Source organism: Natator depressus, chromosome 5 (genome assembly GCF_965152275.1).
Source record: "Natator depressus isolate rNatDep1 chromosome 5, rNatDep2.hap1, whole genome shotgun sequence".
Taxonomy (NCBI): domain Eukaryota; kingdom Metazoa; phylum Chordata; order Testudines; family Cheloniidae; genus Natator; species Natator depressus.
This window is the reverse complement of record NC_134238.1, coordinates 76,503,573-76,518,889: the sequence shown is the minus strand read 5'-3', so window position 1 is coordinate 76,518,889 and position 15,317 is coordinate 76,503,573. Positions and strand designations below refer to the sequence as shown.

Sequence of the window (15,317 nt, the reverse complement as noted above, 5' to 3'; positions counted from 1 at the left end):
AGCATTAAAACATCTACTCTGGAAATGAAAAGCAAGCAGTTCTATATGCTATTACTAGTGAAATAACTTGAACGGAACCAAAACCACCAATCAAAAATAGTTTGCATGTCTTCTGTGTCAGTAGTTAAACCCCTACCTCAAACATAATAAGCAAAATACTAAAACTTGAGCGTAGATATGCAGACTACACAAATAAAATCTATTCTCCATGCAGATAATTCTCTAATTTTCTAATAAAAAATTATAGCCTTATTAAAAAAACTAAGTAACATACTAAACTTATTACTGCCCACTCCCAATTAAACTACTTATGTGCTTTTTCCTGTTCCCTGCCCCATCCCTGTGATTATCAAAATATTAATGTGAACAAGAGATTTTCCCCTCGTAACCAGTCTCAGAAGATACATGATAATCAGACTGCGATTTGATCTCGATTAACTTCATCAGGACAGTGTGGTTGTAGTACCTGAACAGGTAGGCGATATTCTCTGATGAGGGAACCATATATTATCAAGATACTCTATTTTCAGGAAAAAGAATCCAATTTACACCTGCCCCCATCACCACTGGACAGTCTCCATTCTACTGATCATATTAGTTTTAGAAGGAGCTAAGAATCCATCATCTTGGCAAATAAGTGTTTCAAAAATAAATGAGAAAGGAGTGGGATTTAAAAGTTGGCAAAATAGAAAGTGTTTTTTCCAAGAACACTAATAAAATGTTTTTCATAACCTTTTACCATTTAAGTTTAATTCTGCCATGGCAGCTAGTGTACAGAAACTTAACTCCTTGTACCAACTTTTCATTTAAAAATAGTTAATTTAGAACTACAGTTCCCGTCAGTGGTTTCTAAAATTCTATCTCCAGTTTACTAGAAATGCTACTTCTAAGTAATCTAGAAAATTACTAATGTTATAGAAAAATGAAGGTAAAAATAATGTATAACTAATGTTTCACAAGGTACATCCCTTTATTTTTGTAATCACAAAATCATGATTTTGTACAGGAATGTGTAAGTGAACATTAATTAATGCAATTAAATTTGTTTAATAAAGATCAGGTAAACATACTACAGAACATATTGTATTGTAAAGAACAAAAATATCGCAACTTTCTGGCCTTGCAGTGCACATTTTAGTGCAAGTATTAAGACACAACAGTGTTCAATTCAGCAAAATATTGCAGAATATCATGCCACAGTCCACTTCAAAGAGGGTCAGGACATGCAGCTTGTTAATAAAATGCTGTATTATATAAAAAAAGACATGGTAATTCATAAAATATATAGTGGTTTATTTGAATGATTTTAAAGTGATTTCACTGTGGAATTTAGCTTAACCGGGACAAACATCCAAAGTGTCTTCTGGTTTGGAATATTCTTCTTTCTAGGCAATGGCTTTGGCTTCAGGTAGGAATGCCTCCCAGTATTTTATCAGCTTGGGGAAAAGGAAGAAAAAAAAAAAAAGTTCAGCATTTTCCAAAAGCATTTTTTCTGCCAACATGGCAATTGCAGGAAAGCACCAGGTAGTAACGTTTACATAAATCCATTCATTACTATGTGGTAATCTCTAAAAGTTGACACTTCAGTCATTTGTCTTTACACAATAAGCATGCATATATTTACAAATGTAGCTCTCCTCTAGGGAGATTTCTCACTCCACTTCTAGCAAACGTGATGGGGTGAGAGACTTGGAAAGAATCTGGATTGATGGAAGACGGAGGATTACGATACGTTACATGTAACGGAAAAGAAGGTTTTCCGCCCGAAATAGCATTTATACATTACTCACATGGGAACGGAACCCACTCTTAAGGTAATTTTACTGTTGTTTGACATTCAGCATTTGTATCTGTCAGGTGAATACACTAAAATCCAAACACTCAATTTCTAAAACTAAAATACACACCCCTCCCATAACAATTTACAAACACTTCACTCTATGACTAAAAAAATTCCATACTTCCAAATTTACTTTTGAGATTACGAAGTATACGAGTGTCTTAAGTGAGAGTACCTATATTATCTTATAGTTTTTGCATACAAGCCCAATGTGGCTGTTTCAAGAAAAAGCAAACTTTCTATAGCCCATCCACATGTAAATAAATTACTTCAGTTAATCAGTGATAGAAAAAACAAGATTAGGAGCATTTTTCTCCCCCCGTAAACATACTGGAGAGAGGGAAGTTTAAAAAAAAAAGTTACCAGCAGTAACATGGATGAAAGACAGCACCAGTATTCAAAAAGTGAAGTTCTGTTTCTTCCCTAACCCTCCCAATCCAACCTAGAATGATGGCAGTTTTTAATTTTACTAAATTTTACTAACACCATTTATAACTGAAAAATTCTCAGTCAGAGCTTCATATTAGGTTAGTAATGAAACCCATGGAATGAGTTCCGCAAAGTTTAGCTTACCTGCTGTTGTGTTTGCAATAATGATTCTAAGTACTTGATAATAACAGTTTTAAAGTCTTTCACTCGTTCCTTCTGTTAATAAATGAAACAGATTAATTCTGGTAGATTAATGTAAATAACTGATTTTTTAGAATGCCATATTGCTATTAGATCATTACAACAAATGAGATTGTCACTGAATTTATAAAACAGGTATACATGCCTCAAATCTTCCCACTTCTTTGCGTATGGTTTTGGAGATCTGTTCAAAGTCTCTCTCCCCTTGTTGAACTTTTGTCTCCCACTGGCAAAGGAAAAACGTGCACAGATAAGACTTCATGTTACTCATTCACATACCTAGAATAAGTAGACAGTTCTATCTATAGTTTACCAGCACTAACAAATTAAGGAGAGAAAGCATTTTATTTCAACAAAATGCTATTTGCTTGGAGTTGAAAAGTAAGAGTATTTAATTTAAATTTGACAGAGCAACATTTTAGGGAAACTCAAGTTAATGGCATGTCAAGCCAACTATATTTTACACTGAGGAATGCCAAAAAAAATCTGTCATTTAACAATAGCTTCTTTAGAGCTAATTATACAGACTTGTTAGTAAGAGCCCATTATTCACAGCAAACTCTTCCTATATCAGTTAAAACGTTCTTTAGTGAAACCTTTAATGGCACTGCCTGTAAAAGGAGCATCCAATTAAACTAAATTACCTAAAAAGTTACTTTTAAAAACCTTAAGTTGTCATACTTCGTAGCACGCCATTAATATTTCACTGCCACATACAGCCTGGTTCAGGATCACTAGTTATTCCTAGCTTATGGAGAAAGCTCCAGCTGCACAACGTACAGCATTGCCAGGTATGGTACCTTGTCCATAACTGCTGTAGCCAGTTTTCAGAATCTGCTCTCTTCCCTGCACAAACTGAGATACAATGTGCACAGCTGCTGTTGATAGTAAATTGAGAAGATAGAGAAAAAGGCTTGCAATTCTCAATGCTTGCAGCCTATTACACTTTCATACAAAGAGGCTTCAGGTTTTAAGAAACATTCAGAGGTTGAGATTGACAAATTTAGTTTCAAGGTGCAACTGAAACATGGGGATCAGCTGCCTGGTACAATCATCATCTTATAAACCAACCAACAGGTCAAACATACCAAAAATTTAGTAAGATCAATCTATATTAGGTTGCCAGCAGGAAAATACTATTCCCTCTCCCCAGATAATTCTATAAAAAAGGTGATATTCAGTACTTAGCAAAGGATGCACTGCAATATATTTTGCATCAAGGAACAATGCTTGAATAGTTTTATAGCTGGAGATATACAGCAAAATAAAAAAAAAGTTAACATTTAAGTACATTTATTCCAATTTCCCCTATCTTTACTGTTCAAATGCCCATTCTGACATGGAATAAGCAATAAGCCACAACAGGACGTGCTTCAGTAGGCTTTTGATGTACACCTTAGGGGAGATTCTGTGCTGTGCCTCTAAGAGGTGCACTACAGAATTCAAAGCTTACAGTGGGGTATTTGGCTTTGAGCCACCTTTGCACGATCCCTCTCCTGGGCTGCTCTGGAGAGACCCCCTGGCATTAACTTAGGCAGGCTTGCCTAGATGAAAAGTTAGTGCACACAAAGCTGGAGTGTAAATCTATAACGCACTAGCATGCTGAACAGTAACTGGCTGTGTTAGGTCAATGCACACTAGTGCGCGGTAGCATGGTCCACATGACCAGTTAGTGTGTGGCATGCTAGTGAGCCCCAGCTTGCTGCACACTAGCTTTTCAGACAGACAAGCCCTTAGGCATGCCTGGGGGCCTGTCAAGTTATGACAGCTGAGCTAACCTATGGGCTGCAGCACTGCCTAGAATCTCTATAGTACTGTATTCCAGTTCCAATACAGATCTTCCACTGCCAGCCCTGTGCTCAGCATGCCCTCTATACTAAAGGTGGGGGGATGGAGGGGGAAGAGAAGGAATCAATGGAAGTCAATCTTACAGCCATCTTCTACAGTTCCAGGGGAATCCTTCCCTGGTTGGAAACGGAGCTTTTAGGGTCCCTATATGCCACTCCAGCCCCTTTACCAGGTATAAAGGAGCTGAGACACAAGTGATGATCTTGCCACTCGTGGGCTTCATGCCTGGGAAGTTAACAAGGACTATTAATCCACACTCTGGAGTGGCTTTTAGCTATTTGACTATGGCTCAATAATCTGATTAAAATTAAATCATCAATATTTGGAATTGTGGTTTCTGCAACAAATCCTTCTCCTGTGGAGGAGTACTTCCTAGTAGGAAAAAAGGAATCCTGCTTTGGGCCCAAGTAGGCCGGCCCTGTCCTTCATTTCCTTTAGTGTAAAATCAATAGAATACTTAAACATCTTTTTTGGTGTAATGGGCATAGATTTTTTCCTCTTTTTGGTAATTACAATTCACTGTTTTGAGTTTGTGCATGGCAGTAACACCAAACTGTCCAGCAGCCATTGAGACAATCTGTGGACAATCAATGATTCTCCTAAAAGTCAACAGCACACGAGAGCCAGTGGGTGGTATAATATTTTGTGGAGAAGGCCAAGTTCTATTTGTAAACTTCCTCAAGTCTAATATACAAAACACTGTGAAAGTGCAGAAAGGACAAAGCAGCTTGTGATTAGTGACCAATGAAGCAGCCAAACAAAACAACTGTGAAGATTTTAAGCTCTATTATGCAGTGATGTTTTCCCACAATTTGATGACAAAGTTGGTACACGCTCTTTAGAGTATGTGTCTTAAATTCAAATTTAAAAAAAATTGTCCTACCTCTTCAATTTCCTTGGTGAAGCATGACAGAAAAAGTGTATAAATTATGACAAACTTCAACATGTTATATTTAAGAACTTTTACTGAAATTATACCATATATATACACATACACACACACACACACACACAAACACACACACGTGTGTGTGTGTATATATATATAGGTGTAAATGTTGCACCAATAAAGAAAACACGGAAATAGTTTTCAAATAGTCTTTTTAAATTTACTTAAGTGATACACTTTAGTTTTAAAAGCCAGAAGACAGTCATTTAACTGCATAGAAGTAAACTGACTCAATCAGTAAAGAATGTTTTTGAACTTTTCCGTGTTTTTGTTCCCCTCCCCGTTCTGTAAGACGGAATAAAAGCGCCTTATAGATTTCATATTGGTGTAACAATTGTGCACAATTTATATTTAATTAATACCATTCCTTTTAACAATTTCAGTAAACATGGAAAATAGCAAATGTGTAAGTGATTTAAAAATAAAAATCCATATAAAAGTAGTGCATTATGCTGATGAATGAATCAATGGAAAATTTAGGCCTTCAGAATATAAATAGGTAGTCAGGCGTTCAACTTAATGATTACCTCCTTTATCTCATCTTTAGCTTGCTGCAGTTTATCAGGTTTGTTGGCAAGTTGGAGCTTTGCTTCAGCCTCACGTTTTTTCTGTAAAGTGACCTGAGCATCTTGCCATTTCTGCCAGCATTTCATTCGATGATCTAACACACCCTGTAAGAGTAATAATGCAACAGAAAATTATTATTTTTTTAGTATCATGTTAACTATGACAATGTGCTGTAAAATTAAAGAACAGGAACAATGACTGAGTAAGACCTACTCTGCATCAGATATCTTAAAAATGTCTCCTAATCCAACTGTCTTAATTTTTCTAATACAGTTATTATGAAAAAGTATCTGACTACTGCAGAATGAAGTCCTCCCTATATCTACATACTAAGGAGTACATGCAAGGGGCCATCTCCTGGGAACATACAGTTTACTCTCTATACCCATTCAGTCCTTTCTCTCTCTCCCAAGACCATTGACAAGGCTGCCAATTATGGATGGCTAGTATGTTAATACTAATCTGTTAGAATCTGCATTTAGACCACTGATTTCATTTTTATAGGCCACTCAGCTGTCCGGTAATATGTTTTAGTGGAAACAGATCAAAGTAGTAAGAATTAAAAGTGTTCATAAGCTTAAAGTAATTTCTAAACCAAAACATAACTTCTGATAAAATGTTGAAAGATACATCCAGATAAATTACTGTTGAAACACTTTCTTACATCCCCAACAAGTAATCAAAAGCTACTGGTACCAGATAGCACAGTTTACACCCTCACTGAACACTCCTACAATGCTTTTAAAGTCCTAATAGAGCTACAATAGATATTTTTTCATCTCTGGCATCTCACATTAAGGCCTCCAGGCACATAAAAAAAAATCTTTAAGACAAAAGTACAGCCCTGTAACTCATGTTCCACTAAGTTAATATTTTCTGTACCTGAATATAATAAGCACACCATGCTGAACAGTACAATGTCCTTATACAATAAACATACTTCCTAGGACTATCATTCACATATATAAATTCTCCATTTAAGTTTACACAATGTTTGGGATGTTGGAGAACCCAAATTTGATTAATCCACACTACACAACAGTTTATAGAGTGGGATGCCGCAATACTGGAAAAAGGGGAGTCTCCCTAGCAATTTTCAGTGCTAGCTTGAAGTCACAGTTCTCCTTGCAACAGTTTTGCATTTATTTTCCCTTCTGTTGCCCATGCATTCTTAGCCTGTGAAGAAATTGCGACCTTCAACATAAACCCTATCTTGCAGCAAGATAAACAGGTTACATTTTTAAAACAGTGCTTACTTTTACTGCAGCAATAAGACGAATGTAGTCACCGAGCAGTTCTGAGAACACATAGAAGTCAGCAAAAGCTTGTTCTTGATGTAACTGGTCTATTTTCTCCTCAACTTCTGCCAGCTGAGACAAAGCTCTAGATAAAGCAGTGTGGTCCTCAGAGTTACCTAACATAGCAGCACTTTTAGCGAAGGCAGCTGTGTTGGCTGAAAGCTCTGAAAGACAAGAGTAAAATTCAGTGTGAAAGTTTTTCAGAAGTTACTCCTGGGGGAAATCTGAACCACTGTGCATAATTCATGTCCCCCTGCAGATTTTTTTCCCCTCCAAGAATACAGATTCTGCTGGAGAGACGCTGCAGTTATACCTTTCGCCCATCAAGGTCTGCTGTGGAGCCAGAAGAGAGGACAGCCAGCCGGTGGAGAGGGAGGCGAAGAGGCTGCATTCCTCACAGCGGGGCCAGGTAAGGAGGCACGGGATGGATGGAGCAGGGCACATGGGGTTGCTGGGTAGTCTCAGACTGTGGTTCAGAAAGGCCAATGGGGGGGCGGGGGGAGCAGGAAGACAGACTGGGGCATGGACTCAGGCAGGGCCAGATTAAGCTTTTGTGACCCCGGTGTCAAACATATTTGTGGACCCCCATGTGGTTGTTATGGGCCCCTTCTGAGGTGGGCCTGGCGCGACGGTGCCATTGGTGCCATAGTAGACGCGGTACTGCCGGGATGGGGATGAAAACATTTATTCAAAAACAAAACGAGATATCTGAAGGCACACTTGATTGAGACCTCCACTCGATAATCTGGGCTAGCATCCATATACCTAGAATACTCTCGAATTTGGTTTGTGAGGGAAGGGGTTATTTGTTAGTTTTGTCTTTTTTGTTTAAACACTCAGGGCCTCCTTGGGGCCCTGAACATAAGTGCTTAATTAGTACACTTATGAGCCATATTAAGCCCGAATGTAGCAGTCAGTGGAGTTGCACTTTTTTAAAGAGTTAGTTTCTTTACCCTATTTCTCCCTTTGCCTCACCACTCCTCATGACTTCAAGTGAAATAGTAAAACTACTGGGGAGGAGTGTGGGGAGGAAAATTGCTGGTGCCCATTTTTTGCAGGGAGAAAGGGCCACTGAGAGACGCATGCACACTTTACCACAAAGGCTACCACAAGCCAGCCTCAAACCCCTACCCAAAGCTTCACATCTGGGCTCTTCTCCCATCCCTCCTACTGTCCACACTCCACCCAACTAACCCCCACTTTCACACAAAGGCTTTTCTCAATCTCCCTGCTACTGCCCCCCACACTTTCACCCCAGGGCTATCATGTCCCTCCCTTCTACTGCCCCTCCCCCCCTCAGCCAACCTCCCACCTTCAACCCCGACTCTCTCCATCACCCCACACCCAACCTCCACCTTCAACCCAGACTCTCCTCGCCCTCTGCCCCATCAACCCCCACTTTCATACTCTGCTTCTTTTACCCGCCCCACCGAGTCTCCGCCAACTCCCCCATCGCACTTGGACTTGCCCTACAACTGCCCCTTTTCCCCCAAACTGTGCTGCACCCCTTCCCCTCCCCAGAGTGGGAGGGGGGATTTCTGGGCATTCCCACTGGCAGGGAGCGTGGCAGCCAGCACTGCCCAGCCCTGCTGTCACCGCCCCTCCTGCTCCTGGGGACCATAGACAACCACTCCCCACCCCCATGCCACGAAGTTGCAGGGTAGAGACCGTGCCCAGGAGCCCGCAGCCGGGCATCAGGGTTGCCAGGGGGCTGCACACTGGGAGTCACAGCACCGCAGCTGCCCCCAGCTCCCCACCACCCCAGGAGAGCAGGGGAAACTCGGGGTGGGGGAGCAAGCCAGGAGCCACCATCCTGTGCCCCATGAGAGAGGGAGGGTGCAGCGGCATCAGCGCCAGGAACCTTCTTTCTGAACCAGACCATTTCCTTGCTGGGGCAGCATGGCACAGGGTATTCTGGGACGAGTAGTGCAGCTGGCAACGCAGGTTCCAGGGCCTAGGAGAACACAGAGGCATACAAACTACAATTCCCAGTACACCCTGCAACACCCAGTCTCTACTGCGCCTGCGCGCTTCATTTCCTGGGCTGCTGACTGTTTCAGCCATCCCTGGGAAGTTGCTGACTCTTCACATTGCTGGGCTGTGGCCAGGGCTGGATTAACCCTTTGTGGGCCCCTTCCAAGTGTGGGCCTGGTGCCACCGGAGCCATTGTAAACCTGGTACTGGGCTCTGGAACAACTGGGGAGACAGCATTAAGATGGGACTGAATGGGAGGGGGGCTGCAGGGCCACATGGGGATGGGAGAGAGGGGTTGGATGGACACATGGGGATGGGGGAGGGAGCTGCAGGGACACACGGAGACAGGAGCAGATGTGCCTGACTAAATGCGAGAGGGTAGGGGTTAGCCCCAGGGTCTGCACAAGGGAGGCTCCCCAACTCCCTAACAATCCCCCCCACAAAATAAACTCTGTTCCATACTTCTCCCACCCACACCTAACAACCCTCCAGGTTCACTCTCAGGCTCCTTCCCTCTCCCTCAGCTCCTCCTTTACCCCCGACTCCCCCAAGCTTTTGCACTGCTTCTGAGGGGTGCAGGAAATACATTTCTGTATTGTAGTTTAAGTCAATTACTCAAAGTTCCATATTAATATGCCTAGTGAAGAATCTTTGTCAAAAAAAATTCTGAATTTTTTTTTTGTCTGTATCGTTACAGATATGCTTGTTGACAGGTATTTTGAAATACGTTACCAAAATAATTGAAATTGGCATGATTATATTGTGTTATTTTGACAAATAAAATATGCAGAGTTTTAAAATATTGTGCGCAGAATTTTTAGGTGCAGAATTCCCCCAGGAGTAAGTAAGTAGTATTCTGGTTTCTTCCTAGAGTTTATAATGAGGCTATAAATTACCCATTAGAAAGGAAAGATTATAAAAGTTCTTGAGACAAGACCACCGATGTTCCCCAGAGATAGGCCTGTGTTTAAAGTAATTCAACTTTCCACCTGAATACAATTCTGCAAATATATCTACACTTTTAACTTACCCTTTCCAAAGCTTGTGAGAAAAAAAAGCATATATAGCGAGAACAAAAACAAGGCACTGAGAAATAACCATATGCAGGGGGCTAAGTACTGCCCTTTCTCTGCAGCAAAACTCACATCAATGAGCATGGTGTATCAGGATCAAGTATATAACTCAAAGTGGAAGAAACTGTTAAGTACTGGGGCTGGACAAAGTGAGGAAACTAAAATGTTTCCATTTCTGTGCTTTGGCCTGAACTGTATAAATTCAAATATTTCTCTTAAGCAAACAAATCAGGATGAAGATAAAACATTCAATTTTTTGAGAGACAGTTATGGATCCTAGAACTCCAAATTTAAAATTCAAAACAAAATTCAAGATAACGGTAAAAACATTAGGCTCAAATGCCCAACCACTGGCCTGTGAAGGCCAGCCCTTGTGTCTATCCTGTAATCCTGTTTTGTAAAATTCTACTCCTGAATTATGAGTAAAAAATATCTTCGATTATCATCTGTGTCCTAATGTATTCTGTCAAACTGACCTTCTGCTACAGAACTATGCTCCAGAATCCCAGCTGTCACTGAAAAATAAGTTTCTAGCTTTCATGGTTTTGAGAAAAATCTTGAAATAGTGAACTGAGTTTAAAAACCATGGACTGTTGTCTTTGTGTGTGTAGACAGCCCAAAACAATAACTTGAGAGGTATTATCTTTCATCCTCACTCAGGGTCCCACAGACTGATTCTGTGACCACAGAAGTCACTATCTGCTCAGGCCAGGTGATCCACATTTTGCTCTCTATCTCCCTGACCCGGCTGCAGCTTCCTCTCACTCTCCAGCTTTTCCCACAAAGGGCAATTACCTGGCTTACAGTGCACACTCATTGCACAGTTCTATGGAGCCAGGCAATAGAGCATAAGGGGGTCAGAGCCAGAGTCCAGCATATAGCCAGGGAGCAGGTGGAACCAAAAGTCTTAATTGGTAAAATAAGCTGCCTGGAGAATAGCGCATCACCTGAGGCCTTGGAAACTAGGGAATGTGTATTTGAGTGTGGCTATGCTCCCCACTTCCCTGGCACACACGGGGGAAAAGGAAGTTCTGAGCTAGGCTGTCTGGACAACACTGCAAGAACAAAGACCCAGTGAATGGAGCCATGCTGCCTGGAGAAGAAAGCAAAAACTTATGCTCAAAAATGCTCAACTGAAAATATGTCTTTACTAGTTTTATATCAATAAGAATGTTCAACTATGAAGCACAGATGCACATGTTTGGAAACAGGGTGGAAAGGAATGAAGTTATTTCACGAGAGAATAAATTAACACTGACATTGAGTTTAAGGGTACTTGCTGCAGAATACACACTGCCTCCTCCTATCCCTCCACCCCCAATTCTAATCTTCTCATGGTAAAGGATGGGCAAGTCAGTTTTCTGTTTTAAAAGGCTGCCATAATCACGTGGGTGGCACCTTTGTAATTAGGTGCACTTACATCAATATATGAAAGATGACCTACTCGTAGCATAATATGAATCCAATAAAAGATATTTCAACATTATCTTCAAAAAATACTTACACACATTTTTATGTTTAATTTTCATGTTTAATTTTATGCAAATCATTTTTAATAATCTTGCTGTATTGAGTTAATTCATACAAACAAGATTTGATAAACAATTGCCTATGTGCATGTTAGCTTATGTCACAGGTAATCCATTTGGAAACTTGACAAAACTTATAACTAAGGTAACAATGGATTGTAAAAAGCAGCACCACATAAATAAGGCCAACGATGACAACAAATGTTTGTAACTTTAGTTTTAAAGTTTTCCTCCTCCTTTTCAGGTATTTAAATAAATACATGTATCTATGGCTTTTTCAAAAAATAACTCTTTGGCAGTTATTTGCAATTCTAGCAGCCACTGATCACACTCCCTATATAGTAAGTTTCCATTTTCATGTGTTCATAGCATCCTGAAATATCTATCTTTAGGACTGAAGTTTTAACGCCATCTCTGCCTGAAGATCAACATCTTTTTTTTTTTTTTTTTTTTTTTTTTTTTTTTTTAATTTTTAAAACATGAGCAAAATCTCATTTGAGATTTAGGAAAGCAATTTAAGATAAAATTCCACACTTCCAAGTGTGGAAAAATTATTAAATATAGGGTTACAGCAAAATGACTGTAGTTTGAAATTTGGCACAGGGAGTAGTGTGCATTTGGTAAAAGTTTTGAAACTGAAGTCTACCAATTTTTCAGTCACTTAGCATGCTAAGTAGATACTTGTTAATGTTTGCTTAGAGTTTAATAAAGTCCTTTCCCATTTGACACCACTGTTTATTCTTCTTAGCAGGCCTAACTAGCAGGTCAGGCAGGCACAGGGCCTGCGTTATGGGATGCATGAGGAAGAATACATATCATTAAAGGATTTTCCAGTGTGTTGTTAAGGGACAAAGATTCTGTATTTTGTGTTTTCACATCTATCTGGAGTTTTGCTGCATTCTCAAATGTTATAATGTGCTGTAAGCTACGATTTTACTTTCTTAAAAAGGTTATGTTTCTATCTTTCTGTTGTGGAGACATAGCAGATAATCTAAAACTGATACTCTATAGCACTATTAAGCCCTGTACACAAAAAAACCTGTCTGGCTAAAAAAATGCAATGGTTTAAGCTATCCCTTCTCTATCCCATTCACTTTGATCAGACAAAAAATCAGCTACTGACAATTTTTACTTTTAAAGAGACAAATTAAATGCAGTGACGACTTATTCAAAATAAAGTTGGCTTAATTCAAGGGTTAGTTTCAACAGCAGCATTTATCTGACCATGTTGCACATAGATTTACATAATAATTTTTATTCTCGTTTTGTTTAAATGTGTAAATTCATAATCTTGCTTTTTACACTGTAAACTACACATAAGACATACAGGATGCACAACAAAGCATTTCTTGACCTATCTTACCTATAGTCATTTTGCATCAACTGTTAAAACTGCAACCTTGTTCTAAAACAAATATGTCCTTTGTAATTGCTTTAGCTTTACCTGCAAGGGTGACTGTTAAGAGTAGAACTGGTAATCACCTGTAGAATAAACTTGTGTATCACCCATGTTTTGTACCATCAGAGGCAGACAGTTCACTCGTGCAAAGCTTGTACTAATCAAACAAGTCTTCTTGAGAAAAGAATCCAATGTATAATCAATATAGCAACCTTTAAAAATTCCCTCTTTAATGGGTATAATAGGAATTGTATACATTTGGGATAATAAAATGGAAGTTGAGGGATACAAAAGAAGTTCCTAAATGTTTGATAAAGTTTAAATAAAATAAAGGTAATTTTAAGTTGGAAAGTTAGTGTATGTTTTGTATTAAACCACAGTATACTTTGAGTCTCTGGCTAACTTACCTTGTATTAGTTGCAAGTCTATAGTAAAATTCAATTTAACACCAATATGACATAGTTTGTTTTAATAAAGAATTTTAACTCCTGAACACTGAAATTAACACCCACATTAAAAAAAAACCCTACCTTTTCTGTGGCAGACCAAGGCTTCTACACTGGCATGAAGTTTCCTAAGTTGCTGATCCAGATTCTCAAATTGTTGCTGTTTTTCCTCAAACCACTGGCAAAAGATGAAAAAAACCAAGCAGTACAAATTACGTTACCACAACAAACTACATTCCTTGTTTTAAAGGAACAAATTAACCACGTACAACCATGGTGGTCAACTGATGCAGCTGAGAACCCAAGCCAATAAGTGAATTAATATCCCATTTTCTACTCCTACAGCCTTAAAATGCAATTGTTGAGTCTCATTAATTTGTCTCGTTATTCAAGTAGAAAAAAATCAGCTCTTACTGCATCCGATTCATTCATCTTGATTGTCATTTTGTTGACAGCGTCGGCAGCCTTGTTCACCATCCTCAATATTCCTGCTCCACTCAGAGCCTGGGTGTTAACTGCTCTTGGCAGCTGGAATTGAATGACAAATAAGGGCAAACAAACCGGTTAAAAGGCTGGAGGTTTAACTGGGCACAAGAGGGACTGAAAAGGATGTAGTGTTTTCTTCACTCTCATACATTTCAATATAGTAGAACCTAATTTCTCAAATTTACTACTTTTACATTCTCAGAGGAAAACTTAAAAATACAGACTTTCCATTTGCTTTTCTTCTGTACCTTTACATTTAGATGGAACAAACACCCTATTTGTCAAAAGTTATTACAAAATAGCCAAAGGCCCTAACTGGCCACCTATATGCTATAGAGAGCAAACTGCTACTAAAGAAACAGACAGAAAAGCTTAGATATAGTACAAAACAATAAATACATTGAGATGCTATAACAATATTTCAATACATTATGAAAATCTTTTAGACAATATCTTGGTCATGTACAAAAGAGCACACTGTGTTTGTGTACATTAATTTCTAAATATAAGTTAAGTCTTGAAACCTACCTCACACGGGAATGTCATGAGAATTAATATTTAAGTTACCCAGTAATGATGCACTTGTCAGTGATGTGATTCTTTAGGTATGGTAGGGGTAACATGACTAGGATAATGACATGGGCTTATTAGACAAGTATTACAGCAGATACATTATGTGCATCCATAAAACTGATTGTTGTTTTATATAGAGATTTTTAAAGTTATTTAATGCTTGTGAAATGTGCTAGAGTGACAGCACTGGTGACCAAAGTCCTCTATCCGCAGAACAGATATAGTACGACCAGCAGCAGTGCAAAACTTCTCCATATTACCCCCACCAACAAACCTCAACATTGACTTCAGGGGTTACAGGTGAGAGGATAATTATGTTTCCATGCCAGTTTAATCCCTCAACTCTCTGCTGAAAGCAGCCAACAGCAGTGCCATGTGTATTTTAGTGACTTGGACATTTGTCCATCAGGAGCTGGGCAGACCAATTTATTTCCCATAAACTACTGAGCAGTCAGGTAACTTCGGAGTCATTACTGACCTAATTTACATTTTAATAAGAGGTAAAGGCAAGAGACTCTGTAGTCCATTGTTTTTGTACCTTGAACCATTTTATCACACTGAAGGTATAATCTAATATTAATGCACAGGAAATTATGGGACTAAGTCTCCATATCTAAAGATGAGAATATATATTACCTTGTATAAAGTACCATTATTAACTAGAGAACAAATAGGAGAACTTAAAAAAACAAAAAACCTTGAATA

At 39.1% G+C, this 15,317-nt stretch overlaps 1 protein-coding gene across 1 annotated transcript in view; it reads right to left on the bottom strand.

Moving 5' to 3' along the window:
• Nucleotides 1-1,073: 1,073 nt before the first annotated feature.
• The window catches only part of SNX2 (sorting nexin 2), a 56,988-nt gene continuing 42,744 nt past the window's right edge, over nt 1,074-15,317 (bottom strand). The window contains exons 9-15 of the mRNA XM_074953030.1: nt 13,968-14,081; nt 13,638-13,731; nt 7,091-7,296; nt 5,795-5,938; nt 2,616-2,696; nt 2,414-2,485; nt 1,074-1,436 (exon numbers count right to left, since the gene is read on the bottom strand). Coding sequence (XP_074809131.1) covers nt 1,386-1,436; nt 2,414-2,485; nt 2,616-2,696; nt 5,795-5,938; nt 7,091-7,296; nt 13,638-13,731; nt 13,968-14,081 — 762 coding nt within the window. The 3' untranslated portion in view covers nt 1,074-1,385. The remainder of the gene's footprint in view (nt 1,437-2,413; nt 2,486-2,615; nt 2,697-5,794; nt 5,939-7,090; nt 7,297-13,637; nt 13,732-13,967; nt 14,082-15,317) is intronic.